At 34.7% G+C, this 13,029-nt stretch overlaps 2 protein-coding genes across 2 annotated transcripts; one reads left to right on the top strand and one right to left on the bottom strand.

The window, feature by feature from the left end:
* The first annotated feature begins 1,657 nt into the window (after positions 1-1,657).
* Positions 1,658-8,714, top strand: LOC120273786 (probable methionine--tRNA ligase). Its single transcript, XM_039280489.1, has 17 exons — positions 1,658-1,912; positions 2,027-2,171; positions 2,816-2,969; positions 3,126-3,281; positions 3,406-3,636; positions 3,760-3,903; positions 4,220-4,310; positions 5,705-5,811; positions 5,914-6,028; positions 6,163-6,281; positions 6,408-6,473; positions 6,558-6,686; positions 6,783-6,926; positions 7,049-7,169; positions 7,607-7,827; positions 7,904-8,005; positions 8,263-8,714. The coding sequence occupies exons 1-17, from the start codon at positions 1,786-1,788 to the stop codon at positions 8,491-8,493; spliced, it is 2,403 nt and encodes an 800-aa protein (XP_039136423.1). The 5' UTR covers positions 1,658-1,785; the 3' UTR covers positions 8,494-8,714.
* A 683-nt stretch (positions 8,715-9,397) lies between these two features.
* LOC120273021 (pentatricopeptide repeat-containing protein At4g26680, mitochondrial) lies at positions 9,398-12,065 on the bottom strand. The gene is made up of 4 exons (XM_039279659.1): positions 10,419-12,065; positions 10,260-10,343; positions 9,903-10,181; positions 9,398-9,800 (listed from the first exon to the last, which is right to left on the bottom strand). Exon 1 carries the CDS (start codon positions 12,063-12,065, stop codon positions 10,530-10,532), a length of 1,536 nt encoding a protein of 511 aa, XP_039135593.1. The 3' UTR covers positions 9,398-9,800; positions 9,903-10,181; positions 10,260-10,343; positions 10,419-10,529.
* Between the last annotated feature and the right edge of the window lie 964 nt (positions 12,066-13,029).

Raw genomic sequence — 13,029 nt, forward strand, 5'->3', positions numbered from 1 at the left:
GGCTTCTTTTTCCTCTCCTCTTCGTCTTCTTCTCTCTCTTTTCTTTTTAAACTAACCTCTATTTTTTTTTTCCTTTTCTCTCCACTCTTTTTGTTCCACCTATCCTCAACTCCCCGTTTGGGAGATTTTATTTCCAAAATTTTAATTTAAATTTTTGTTTGAAATTTGAATTTCAAACCCTTTGTTTTTTTTAAAATTTATTTTAAATCAATATATGTTTATATTCATGTATTCTCTCTATATATTTTTTTTATATATTTTTTATTTACTTATTCCCCTATTCCTAATAGGATAATTAATAGCCCCATTCTTTCTTTCTTAACTCTTCCCCTTCTCCTACTCTTATTTATGCTATGTTTGGATTGAGGGCCGGTGAAGGAAAGTAAAGTAAAGCGAGGGTTTTAGAGGGTCAGAGTCGGCCCTTCCCTCATTTGGATAGATATTTTTAATTTCATAAAGGAAAAGAAGAGTTAACTTTGGCCCTCTGAAACCTCAAAACCCCACTTTTTCTGAACCCCCGATATGGGGTGCTAGAAGGGAGAACCTCCTAAAAATTTTAATTTTTTTTTAAAAAGACTTTGATACCCTTCATTTTTTAAATTAATTATATAATGCCATTTCATAAGTTTTTTCTTTTATTTTTTTAAATCTAATTTTATTTTAATCAAGCATTCACATGACACTCATCACATATCTTTATTTTTATGTATTTTTATTTGCTTATTTGTTTGTTTATGTTGTGTTTTTTATATGTTAATTCATTCTTAGAAAAATTTATCTCAATAGAATTCTTTAATATCCAAAATTTATTCAAAGTACAAATAAAATTAAAATTTTTCTTTGAGTGAGAAAAAAACTAATAATTATCTAATTCAACATAATTATTATGCTATGAATTAAAATATTATAATAGATTTACTAACAATATGATAAAATGATTTTGTGATGATTCAATAGAGTTGTAGGAGAAATTGATCTTTAAATAATGTATGATATACTTCTAAAGAAAAAATAGATGATGGTATTTGAGAAGAGGCAAAATTAAAGTATAAAAATCAAAATCAAAATAATAATGATAATTATAATAAATTTAATATTTATAAAAAAAAACTATGTTTAAAGTGTGAATTTATTTGAGATATTCATAATGCATGTAATTAAATAGAAATAAATAATATTTTATTTAATAATAAGGGTATAATTGGTAAATCACTATTATTATATATCCTTTTATTTCCTTTTTTTTATAAAATTTACCTATCTAAAAAAGTTTAAACATATCCATTCATTTTCTTTATTTTTCCTTACTTTTTTTCTATTTTTGAATCCAAACATTATGTTAAAGTGAGAAGATAGAGTTTATTATTTCTATTTTTTTTTACTTATTTTTTTGTTTTACTTTAAATCAAAATAGAATATTAAGTTCCTGATGGAACTATGAATTTTCTATCTAAACACAAACGAAGTGCAATAACATTAAGATAAAAAAATAATAATTTATCATAGAATTGATATAAATAAATTGCCAGAATAATTTTTTAAAATTTATAAATTATTTAGAAGACTTTCCTTTTTCTAAAAAAAAATTAATTAATTAGTTAATAATAATAATAATAATAATAATAATAATAATAATAATTTTCCCAGAGAAGCAAAGGTGCTCGCTTTGTAGCTCTCTCCCCAACGTTGCCTTCCGTTGGCGGCTTCCAAGCGGAACCATCCCAAAACCCTAACCCTAACCCTAACCCTAACCCTAATCGTAAATCGAAGGGAGGAAGAGCAAGTATGGCAGACGTTTCTGAGAAGGAGAAGGGCTCGCCAAAGCTCCCAATCCCCGGGCACCGCAATATCCTGATCACCAGCGCGCTCCCCTATGTTAACAACGTTCCCCATCTCGGGAACATCATCGGATGTGATTCTCATCGATTTCTTTTTGTTTTTTTGTTAATATTTTGTGGTGATTTGTGGTTTTTTTATTATTATTATTATTTTTGAATCTGATTCTGTGTGGATTGTGGTTTTGAAGGTGTTCTTAGTGCGGACGTGTTTGCTCGTTTTTGCCGATTGAGGGGATACAATGTGATATACATCTGTGGCACGGATGAGTATGGGACGGCGACGGAGACGAAGGCCATGGAGGAGAACTGTACCCCTAAGGAGATTTGTGATAAGTTAGTAATCTGAGTCTTTTTGGTCTCTGTTTGTATTAGTTGTTATATATATATGTTTTATTGGTGTTTGCTGAATTAGGTGTTAAAAATTTAGTATCTTTGTTTTGATTGATTCGAGAACTTTAATTGGTTTATTGGTTTTGAAGGCCTTCATTACTGGAATTCAATTATTGGGAGTTTGAAATTTTATTTGTTTCTATGAAACTTAGATAGGAGTCATCCGGGTGATATATGATCTGTTGATGTTTGGTGAATTAGGTGTTAAAAATTTAGTACTTTTGTTTAGATTGATGCCAGCACTTTAATTTGGGTATTGATTTCTGCGGCTTTCATTATTGGAATTTAATGACTTGGAGTTTGAAATTTTATTTGCCATGGGACTCTAATGTGCTTCTTGTTCAATCTATATAATATTTTTTCTTGATACTTTGCCTGATAACTAGAATTAATTCATGCTCCTTGTGGTGCATTCTCGTTGTTTTATATCTCCTGATTTCTAGTTGAATTTGTTTTGCATTATATATCCTGATTTCTGGTTGAATTTGTTTTATTTTGGTTTTGGATTGAAAAACAGAAATATTTTATTTATTGTGTATACTTTTTTTGAAGTAGACTTACACCTGCATCATTATTTGCATGGATAGATACCATGCAATTCACAAGGAAGTGTACAAATGGTTTGGCATAAGCTTTGACGAGTTTGGTCGCACATCCTCTCCGCAACAGACAGAAGTTTGCCAACAAATTTTCCACACGCTGATGGAAAACGGATGGCTTTCAGAAAATACAATGCAGCAGGTATGTGGTCAGCATTGGTTTTAGTTATTGATTATAGTTTGGGATAATGCTCTTTGCTGTGCAGTTTGTGGTTGGTGCACCTACACATTTGTATCCATGTGTTGTTTATTTCATTCTGTTTATCTACATAATGTCTATAATAAAATTGTGATGCAGCTTTTTTGTGATACATGCAAACGATTCTTGGCTGATCGGCTTGTTGAGGGGACATGCCCTACATTGAATTGCAATTATGAATCTGCACGGGGTGACCAATGCGAAAAATGTGGAAAATTGTTGAACCCAACTGAACTGCTAGATCCTAAGTGCAAGGTAAGTCTTATTTAAAGCTTGGATCCCTCTAATCCACTTGCAGGAAGGACACTAGAATGCGTTTCAGTTGATTGAAATTGTATTTTTTTGTTTAACTTTTTTTTTTTGGCAACTTGACACTTAGGTTTGCAAAAATACTCCACGAATTCGAGATACGGACCACTTGTTTCTAGAGCTCCCTTTGCTGAGGGAGAAGTTGGAGAGTTATATCAATAGTATGTCAGTGGCTGGATCTTGGAGTCAAAATGCTATCCAAGCTACAAAAGCATGGTTAAAGGAAGGATTGAAACCTCGATGTATAACAAGGGATCTTAAATGGGGAGTTCCTGTCCCCCATGAGAAGTATAAAGATAAGGTAGTAAATTCAGATTCTGAAGTTATAGAATTAGACTGCAACCTAGAAAGTATTGTTACAAGTTATTCCATAAATTTGTTGGTATATGAAAATCAATCTTAACCAATGGTATTTTCTATGAAGGTTTTTTATGTTTGGTTTGATGCCCCAATTGGTTATGTCTCGATCACTGCATGTTACACTGCTGATTGGGAAAGGTGGTGGAAGGATCCCGAAAATGTGGAGCTGTATCAATTTATGGGCAAGGATAATGTACCCTTCCACACTGTAAGATTGGTTCCTGTGCTCTGTTTGTAACTGCTTTTGCCATAACTAACTAATTCTATTTCTAGGCTTTCTTTTATGACCTCGTGAAAGTATCAAATTTTGTTTGTTAAGTGCCTCGGAACCTGTTAGTGCTGTGGTTATTTATGTTCCTTCTGAGCTTAAAAAAATTATTTTTGACTCTATAATACTCTCTAGTTTATATCCTCTTGTGGTCATTCTATTCTCTGTTTACTAGTATGCTTTTTTTCACAAGGGATATATTATGTTCATTGTTATTGGCATGTTTTAATGCTTAGATTCTTAATATTACGTTCAGGTTATGTTTCCTTCTACTCTTCTTGGAACTGGTGAAAATTGGACAATGATGAAGACTATAAGTGTAACTGAGTATTTAAACTATGAATCAGGTATGACAAACCATAGCCATATGTTTCTCTTGTTATTGGTTTTCTTGGCAGTATTGCACCGTATATTTTTTATTATTACACCGTGCTGGGTTTTAATTATCTGTTAGGTAAAGTGAAAATAATTCTATTAATAATGATAATAAAATTCCTACTGCCAAACAAGCCTGAAACTTCATAAGGTAATTATCAGCATTTTCTATGCCTAGTTGAATTCTGTTTATCATGTCGTGCCTGACCAGAACTATGAAGTGTGACTATAATTATTAGAAAATATTTTACCACCTGGCTTGTATATCTTGGCTATTTGGGAATGTGTTTTTCATAAGTATTGCAATTTCTATGCCAAGATAGGGAGCTTTTTGAAAATGGGCAGGTAATTTTTTACCATGAGAGCACTGGCAAACATCATAGAATGAGTGTAGCATATGTTAATGCGTCTTACTTTAGGCCACTCCACTATTTGGTTTACTCCATCCATCATTGTGAATCTATCTCCATAAATGCTTAAGAAGATTGGAAACTACTCATAGTTTTCGGGCCTTAACGAAATTTCGATGGAGATGTAATTTCCAAAAAACTGCCTGTATCCCATTTACATGTATTGGAAATTTTTATTGGTGTAATTTTTGCAATTATTGCTCCAGTACTATTGTTTTTTAAATATTCAAGGGGATTCTCTTAATCTCTCCCGTGAGTCGCAATTGATCATTCTTGAAGTGGTTCTCTTATCAAAGTTTAGTTTAATGCTTCTTTAGTATTTAAATTTGATTTTTCTTTCCTTGTCCAAGGAAAGTTGGAATGAAAGGACTCCTTCACCATGTAAAGGTATCTGGGGATTAATTTTTGGGTATCTAACCCAAGACTGACCACATAAAGTACCGTGAATTGGCTATTGGCTTGTTTAATTGTTGAATAATGCCAAGGCAATTATAGACCTGAACTCAAGCTTTTAATGAGGACCTAAGTTTGACCACTGCAGGTGTCAGTGATGCTTGTGAGTCAAACTCTTTGTATTGCAGTGGCGCACGTGTTGACAATGCTGAAAAAACCTCTGTTGTTTGTGCATCATAGTTTATTTTGGAAATCTACTTTTCATGCGCCATATAACCTAAAGAAAATATCTTGTCAAATTTTTGGCAATGGCCACAAGTTATTCTTCAATCATTATCTTGAATTATACTTTTTCCATCTGCCCTTTTGGCATTTTCTTAAATTGCATCATTGAGGTTGATATTTGACTTGACTATAGTATATGATCCTGATTGCGGAGTGCTAATGTGACATCTCGGCTAAAATTTTTCTATTGTATTGTTTCTTAAAACAGAGTGTTTATGTCAAGGAATAAGAATTTGAGTTTATTGATTATTTCTCTTTCTATCTGGGGAAAAATTCAGGAAAATTTTCTAAAAGCAAAGGCATTGGAGTTTTTGGTAATGATGCGAAGGATACAAATATTCCTGCTGAAGTTTGGCGGTACTATTTGTTGACTAACAGACCTGAGGTGAGTCTTATAGCAAACAATCAGTGTGCTTGAACCAACCATCCCTATTTCTTTCTTTTCTCCCTATGGTACAGTTAATTTTGTGAATCTTCTCTAATCCAGGTATCAGATACATTGTTCACTTGGGCAGATTTGCAAGCTAAGCTAAATAGTGAGCTACTTAATAATTTAGGGAATTTTATCAATCGTGTATTGAGCTTCATTGCCAAACCATCAGGTTAGATAGTAAATCTGTTTTATATTTTATATCTGCGATAAACTGTTGACAACGTAATGGAAATTGATCCAAATGAATACCATTTAATTTAATTTATTTTTATGTTTTTTTTTTCCTTTTGAGTATTTCTGCAGGATCAGGATATGACTCTACCATTCCTGAAGTGCTTGATGCAGACTCTCATCTTCCAACAAAAACTTTAGCAGAGAAAGTTAGCAAACATATTGAACAGTACCTTGATTCCTTGGAAAAGGTAATTCTTGCATTTGGTTTACAGTAATTTTTCACTCGTGTGTTTGAACGTTTGACTATTAATGGCATTCTGTCATCACCATTTTCTAGGTATAGTCTCAAATGTATAATTTGTATCTTATGCCAGGTCAAACTGAAAGAAGGTCTGAAAACTGCTATGAGCATTTCTGGAGAGGGGAATGCATATCTACAGGTGAGGTCTTATATAAAATTATCTTCTGCTTCAATGCTTGGTTATGTCCCCGCTTAAAACTTCTATTTAAAATGTGTAATGTAGGAAAGCCAATTTTGGAAACTTTACAAGGAAGATCCAACTTCATGTGCTATTGTGATGAAGACTTCTGTTGGGCTAGTTTTTCTTCTTGCGTCTTTATTGGAACCTTTTATGCCCTCCTTCTCTGTTGAAGTGAGTCATTTTAGCAAATTTGTCCCCTTCTATCTTCCCTTCCCTTCTTCTATATGTCATTTGGAGCTCTAACCTTTTCTTTGAATGCTATATAAGGTACTAAAGCAGCTTAATATATCGCCTGAAGAGAAGTTGACATTCTGTGATGAGAAAGGAGAGACAGATAAGGCAAAAAGACCATGGGATTTAATACCTTCTGGCCATGTAATAGGAAAACCGGAGCCACTATTCAAGGAACTTGTAAGTGTACATTTCATGTTGTCTTTTGTCAGGTTTTGTTGTGTCTTAGAAACTTTGCATAGTTTCTATATTTGTGTTGCATTTGAGACCTTCATTTGCTAATCTAACCAATGGTCTTGCAGAGAGATGATGAAGTAGAACTTTTCAGGCAGAGATTTTCTGGAAGTCAAGCTGACCGAAAAGAAAAAGCAGAAGCTGATGCAAAAAAGATTGCTGGACAGCTGAAGGCCACAAAAATATCAGGTTTAGTATAGTTTCTCTGCTAAACAAATCAGAGCGTTTTGTATGACTTAACTAAGAATAAAAAGTACATATTCAGAGAAATTTGTAATAGTATTATTAGACTTGAAATTAAATTCTAGCTTGATTAACGGTGGGATTAGATCATGTAACATAATATATTGTAGGAAGTTGATTGCCAGAGGCTAAGGATAAAATTAGAAATGAGTTAAGGAACTTGCCAAAGCACTAGCAATTTGATGAGGCTTAAGTAAAAAACACAAGGCTGTAAACTGATTCTAAAAGCTTTTCTCACAATGGCAAAACTTAGATACTACTGCAATAATGAATAATTTTATTTAAGGTGGCATGTCCTTGATTGTTACTTCTTCGCTGTTTATTCATGGTTCTATTTATGCCAGCTGTATGATGCCGAGTATTTCACTGTCCTGTGCTTGCAGAGGGAAATACAAAGAAAAAATCTACGACTGCTACCAAAGCAAAGGCCACTGTTGCAGATATTTCTGTTTCCCGGCTTGATATTCGTGTTGGTGTCATTAAGAAGGTTCAGAAACATCCAGACGCTGATTCGCTTTATGTGGAAGAGATTGATGTGGGAGAAGAATCTACGAGAACAGTAGTTAGCGGGTTGGTCAAATACATTCCTCTTGAAGAAATGCAGGTTATTCATCCATTCTTGGCCCTTCTATCTTTTAATATTATCTTATCTCTTGTTCTTATGAGCATTGTTCCACCAGGATCGGAAAGTCTGTGTTCTTTGCAATCTAAAACCAGCCAGCATGAGGGGTATCAAGTCTCATGCAATGGTATTAGCTGCATCCAATGGAGATCACACAAAAGTAAGCCTTGATGTCTCTCAATGCTCAGTTTTCTGGTTCAAGTTACCTCTCTATTCTAATGTTAATCAATAATGCCTCCTGTTGTTTCTGTATTGCATTGGCTTTTGAATGAATGCATCCTGTTGTTGTTTCTGTGTTGGGTTGTTTTTCTCCATTACCAGATGGCAACTGCACAACATGCATGGATTGCTTGTACAATTTCTGAACTTAAACCTGTGCTCAGACACTGAAGTATCAAATGAACTTTCTGATTTTAGGTAGAACTAGTGGAGCCGCCGGCATCTGCGGTGGTTGGTGAACGGGTGACTTTCACTGGATATGCCGGTGAGCCTGATGGTGTGTTAAACCCAAAGCACAAGGTGTGGGAGACGGTCCAACCGGACTTGCACACAGATGCGGAGTTGGTGGCCTGTTATAAAGATGTGCCCTTCACGACATCGGCGGGCATATGCAAGGTCTCATCCATTGCTAGTGGGGCCATAAGGTAGGTCATGTTCTTCCCAGATCTTGTCGGAAATGTTATTGCAACTGTTTTGTAGCTTTAGAGCTTTTGTTTTTTTGGAGCTTTGGACAGTCAATACTATTATCTCAATTTTTTTCAATTTCATACTTATATATTTGCTCAAGAAACTATGTATTGTGTAATCTCTATTTGTTACAGCTTTTGGTTTTGCTATTGAAAATAAAACCTGCATTATATTTCTGTTTCTCTTCTTTTGTGATGCTGTGCTATTAGTGTGATGTTGATTAACTTTGGGGCTGTTTGGGTTGTTTGTAGGTTGGAATTACAATACAAGTGTGAATTTTGTATTTTAACTTATATCATTATTGTTTGGTAATAGTTTGGTTGGTTATAATTAGAAATATTGTATTTATTTTTTTGTTATTTTTGGTTTGTTTGGTTTGATATGGTTAAAGATACCGGTAACAGGTAAGTGAGATGGTAAGATTACCCAATTATTTATTTATTTATTATTATTAATTATTAATTTATTTATTACATATAAGTGGAGCATTTACATCAAACAGTCATTTATATATAAAATCAATTACATTTACATGTAATCAAACCAAACATATACTTTGTGTATTTTATTTAAACCATCTAGAAATGAAGAATTTTGAAGAATGTCCTACAACCATGACATTAACACTTGTTTAATTGTAGATAAAAATATATCATGATACAAATAAACCGGTTAACCAAGTTATCATGCAAGTTAGACATACATACTCCGATCAATATTTAGTAGCTTGAACAATTTAAGATTTTATTCGCCAAACTTGCATATTCAAACTCAAACTCACCAAAGTTATCAAGCAGGTTAGACACACTCAGATCTGTATTTACAAACTAAAACAATCTATAATTATTCAACCCAAACATACGTATTCAAACCCAAAATCACTGATTTAACCAACCAATTTGGAACTTGCATTAGATTTTATACAAGAACTCATTCTAGATAACAGTCAAATTAATCAAATACATAAGCATATCTCCAGTTGTTCAAAAGTTCTAGCAGCTTCGATTCAACTTAGTTTATCTGTTTTGAGAATGTAGTAATGTAATGTGAGTTGAATGTGTGTTTTGCACCATCAATGGAGCAACCTCTCCAAAGTTACAAGCCATGATTTGCACAAGAGTACTGCTCTGCAATAGTGAACTCTTCAAGCACCAGTTTCTTTTATCTGATTCTTCTAAAAATCTGCCTAGCTTACTTTCTCAGTAAAAAAGCTTTGCAAGGATTTTCTAATGCCAATGAGACCAGTGGTGAAAGCTCAAATGATTATTCTGCATGACATGAAGTTTGAGTAGCAACTGTTATTCAAATTGAACTTTTCAGACATCAAACACTAACTATATAACTCAGTGTAAATAAGCAATATAACATACCACATTTACTGTATTCTGCAGATGAATTGAATTTACAGACCTTTTTCTCCAAATCATCCAGCATTATTTTGTAGTTCTCAGAAAATATTTCCGGTTTTCATTTTGTCCTTTGGGAATCAACTTTTTTTTTTTCCCTGATTAAATTATCCTTGCTAAGCACAACCGAGCTTTCGATTGCGCTTCCATTTCTCAAGAACTCTAATATGCATACCATTTTTACCAGCGGTAGCACAGATGTAGACAGAAGAGGCAATTTCTACAATAAAATGCATGGTAACCCTGCAAATGAAAAGAAAAAAAAAAAAAAGATTAAATTTTTATCTTAGCTCAAAAATGAAACTAGCAGAAAAAACCTACTTTGATATGAATTTCCGGAGCAATCCTCAGAAGAAGAGCATAGCAAGTACCATAGCAATGTGTATCTATTTGCCCACTCCTACCCTAGAAAATAAAACAACTGTCAGGTGCAATATTAGAATCTCACAATTTTGGCAAGCAATTGCAGTAAGTGCATACCTTGTGAAGCTAAGTTTATCATCACCTCTGATCATACATGTATAGTAAATTAGACTTTTTCTGAACCTCTTTGTTCAAGCATTCACCTCCAATCTTCTGGTAGTTTAGGTACTACTCAGACAAAACTCTTGAAACAAACCTTCCTCCATTAACATCTGAAAGCAGCTCATTTACCAAGTGCCTCTTGCCTGACAAATGAAGCCCATCAAAAAGTTTGGTTAACAAAACCTTCCCGGGGACCATCCATCTCTCCAACATTTCCTTCAACACTTCGGCAGCACCTTCGAAGTCCTTATTCTTAACAAAAGTAGATATCAACAGATTGAAGGTCTCCGCATTAGGATGACATCCACTCATCTTCATCACCTTATAAATCTCCAACGCCCGCTCCGAGTTCTGCTTCTTGCATTGCCCGGTTATAAGAGCAAAATACGTCGACGCATTCGGGACTAACTTCCCTCTATCAAGCTCTCTAACCAAGTGCGCAGCTTTCCTTGTCTTCCCTTCATTGCAAAGTCCCAAGATCAACGAATTATAAGTCAAGATATCAACCTCCACCCCATTCTTCACCATCTCCTCATAAACCCTAAACCCCATCTCCCCATTGTTCTCCTGGCAATAACCAGCAATCAAAGTATTGAAAGTAACCGTATTCGGGCTCACCTCGGCGACCTTCATCTCCCGATAAATTCGATTAGCTCCATGCATCTTCCCTTCCACGCAAAACTGGTGAATTAGGGTATTGAAAGTGATCACATTTGGCTCTAAACCTTTGCCAAGCATCCCATTCTTGAGCTTCAAAGCAGAGCTCAAAAGCCCCTTTTTGCAATACCCGGCGATCATCGTATTGAAAGAAGCTACATTGGGGCTAATCCCCATGATCTCCATCTTCTCAAGCTCATCCATGGCTTTCTCCAACCTCCCCAATCCACACAGAGCACAGAGAACCATATTCAAAGTGAAAACATTGGGAGAAATCCGGCACCTTTTCATCTCCCTGTAGAACGAGATCACGATGTCATTCCGGCCATGATTGAGAAGCGAGCTGAGAAAAGCATTGCAAGATCGGACAGTGGGGAGGAAGCCATGATCCCTCATCCTGTGGAACGTCTCGGTGGCGTTGCGGAACTTCTTCAGGTGCGCGTAGGTCTTGAAGAGCGAGTCGAAGACGTTGGGAGTGGAGTCGCAGAGGCGATAGGAGTGGAGGATGGCGTCGAAGAGATCGGAGCTGGAGGTTAGGGTTTGGGGGATTAGGGTTTTGCGCAGGAGGGATTCGGCGGAGATGAATTTGCGGGATTTGGTGAGGATGTGGAGGATGATGGCGTGGGTGTCAAGGGATTGTGAACTAGGGTTTTGGAGAAGAATCCGATTGTAGAGCTCGACGGAGAGGATGGGATCGCGGTGGACCTTGAGGAGGAGGTGGTTGGCCCGGAGAGGGGTGAGGGCGGAGGCGAGGGCGGTGAGGCGAGGCCAGTCGGAGTGGAGGAGGTGGCTGTGGGCGATGGCGACGAAGTCGAGGTCCTGAGGGCGGAGATCGGGGAGAGAGAAGTGGGGGATGGGGATCGCCGCCGGCGAAGGGATGGAGCTTCTGGTTGTGGCCGTGGAGGTCGAAGAGGAGAAGAGACGATGAAGACGACGACGGTTCATCTCGGTTTGGTTTTTCGTTTTTCGGTTCAGTGGTTTAAGAGATTTCCTTAGTTGTTTTAAATATGAATTTTTGTAGGGGTGTATGCATAAATGTTTTTTTTGAACATTTTTATAAAATTATTTATTAAATTTTATTTTATTAGAAAAATGTATTTATATAATGGATCGTACCAAAGGGTTTATAGTTCAACTATACTTGGTCCCACTCATCACTGGAAAGTCAAGATAAGATATTTAAAAGTTTTGAGTTTAAAATTTAATACAAACAGTGATAAATAATGGGTCACTAATTTGTTACCCAAAATTCTTATCTCCGATCAAAGGTGTGCTGGTTGGATGATTAATCGTTAGTTTGAGCATATGTTTTAACTAGCATTTCTAAAATAATATAGCAGTTTAAAAAATTTTGGATTAATTTATAAAAAAAAGTTAATATTGAATCTCACAATTATTGTTGCAATGTATGGAAGATTACATATTTTATTATTTGGATAATTTTTTAAAATTAAATTTTTTTTGGGTATGTAAATTCTTTTTTTTTTTTTTACATAAATTTCAAATTTGATAATTAGTAGACTATTGATTGGAGCGTGTATGTGTATGTTTTCAATAAAAATGGTTTTGTAAACATGTGCTTTTCATGGATTATTTATAATTTGTATTTTTTTAAAAAAGTATTTATATTAGGTTTTCTATTTAAATATTTGATGTTAGTTAATATTAATTCAGTCAAAATTTTATTAGTTTGAAAACAATATTTCTCTTTAACTTAATATTTAACTAAAATTTTAAGATTTTAATAAAACTAATGAAACAGGTGTGATATTGATTAAAAAAATAAGAGCAATTTTGACTCTTTCCCATATGGATGATAAATGTTTGAAAACCATGTTATGGTGTGAGACATTGTTTTTTTGCTGATTCAAATCTGAGAGTGGCATCAAATTGGAATGAAATTTTAGGT

The sequence above is a fragment of the Dioscorea cayenensis genome, chromosome 12 (genome assembly GCF_009730915.1).
Source record: "Dioscorea cayenensis subsp. rotundata cultivar TDr96_F1 chromosome 12, TDr96_F1_v2_PseudoChromosome.rev07_lg8_w22 25.fasta, whole genome shotgun sequence".
Taxonomy (NCBI): domain Eukaryota; kingdom Viridiplantae; phylum Streptophyta; class Magnoliopsida; order Dioscoreales; family Dioscoreaceae; genus Dioscorea; species Dioscorea cayenensis.

Excerpts from the sequence above, each read along its gene's own strand:
- LOC120273021 (XM_039279659.1), bottom strand. The coding sequence starts at position 12,065 with ATGAACCGTCGTCGTCTTCATCGTCTCTTCTCCTCTTCGACCTCCACG.
- LOC120273786 (XM_039280489.1), top strand. The coding sequence starts at position 1,786 with ATGGCAGACGTTTCTGAGAAGGAGAAGGGCTCGCCAAAGCTCCCAATC. Across the intron at positions 4,311-5,704 it reads GTATTTAAACTATGAATCAG|GAAAATTTTCTAAAAGCAAA; the intron begins GTATGACAAACC and ends GGAAAAATTCAG. Across the intron at positions 7,828-7,903 it reads TTCCTCTTGAAGAAATGCAG|GATCGGAAAGTCTGTGTTCT; the intron begins GTTATTCATCCA and ends TTGTTCCACCAG.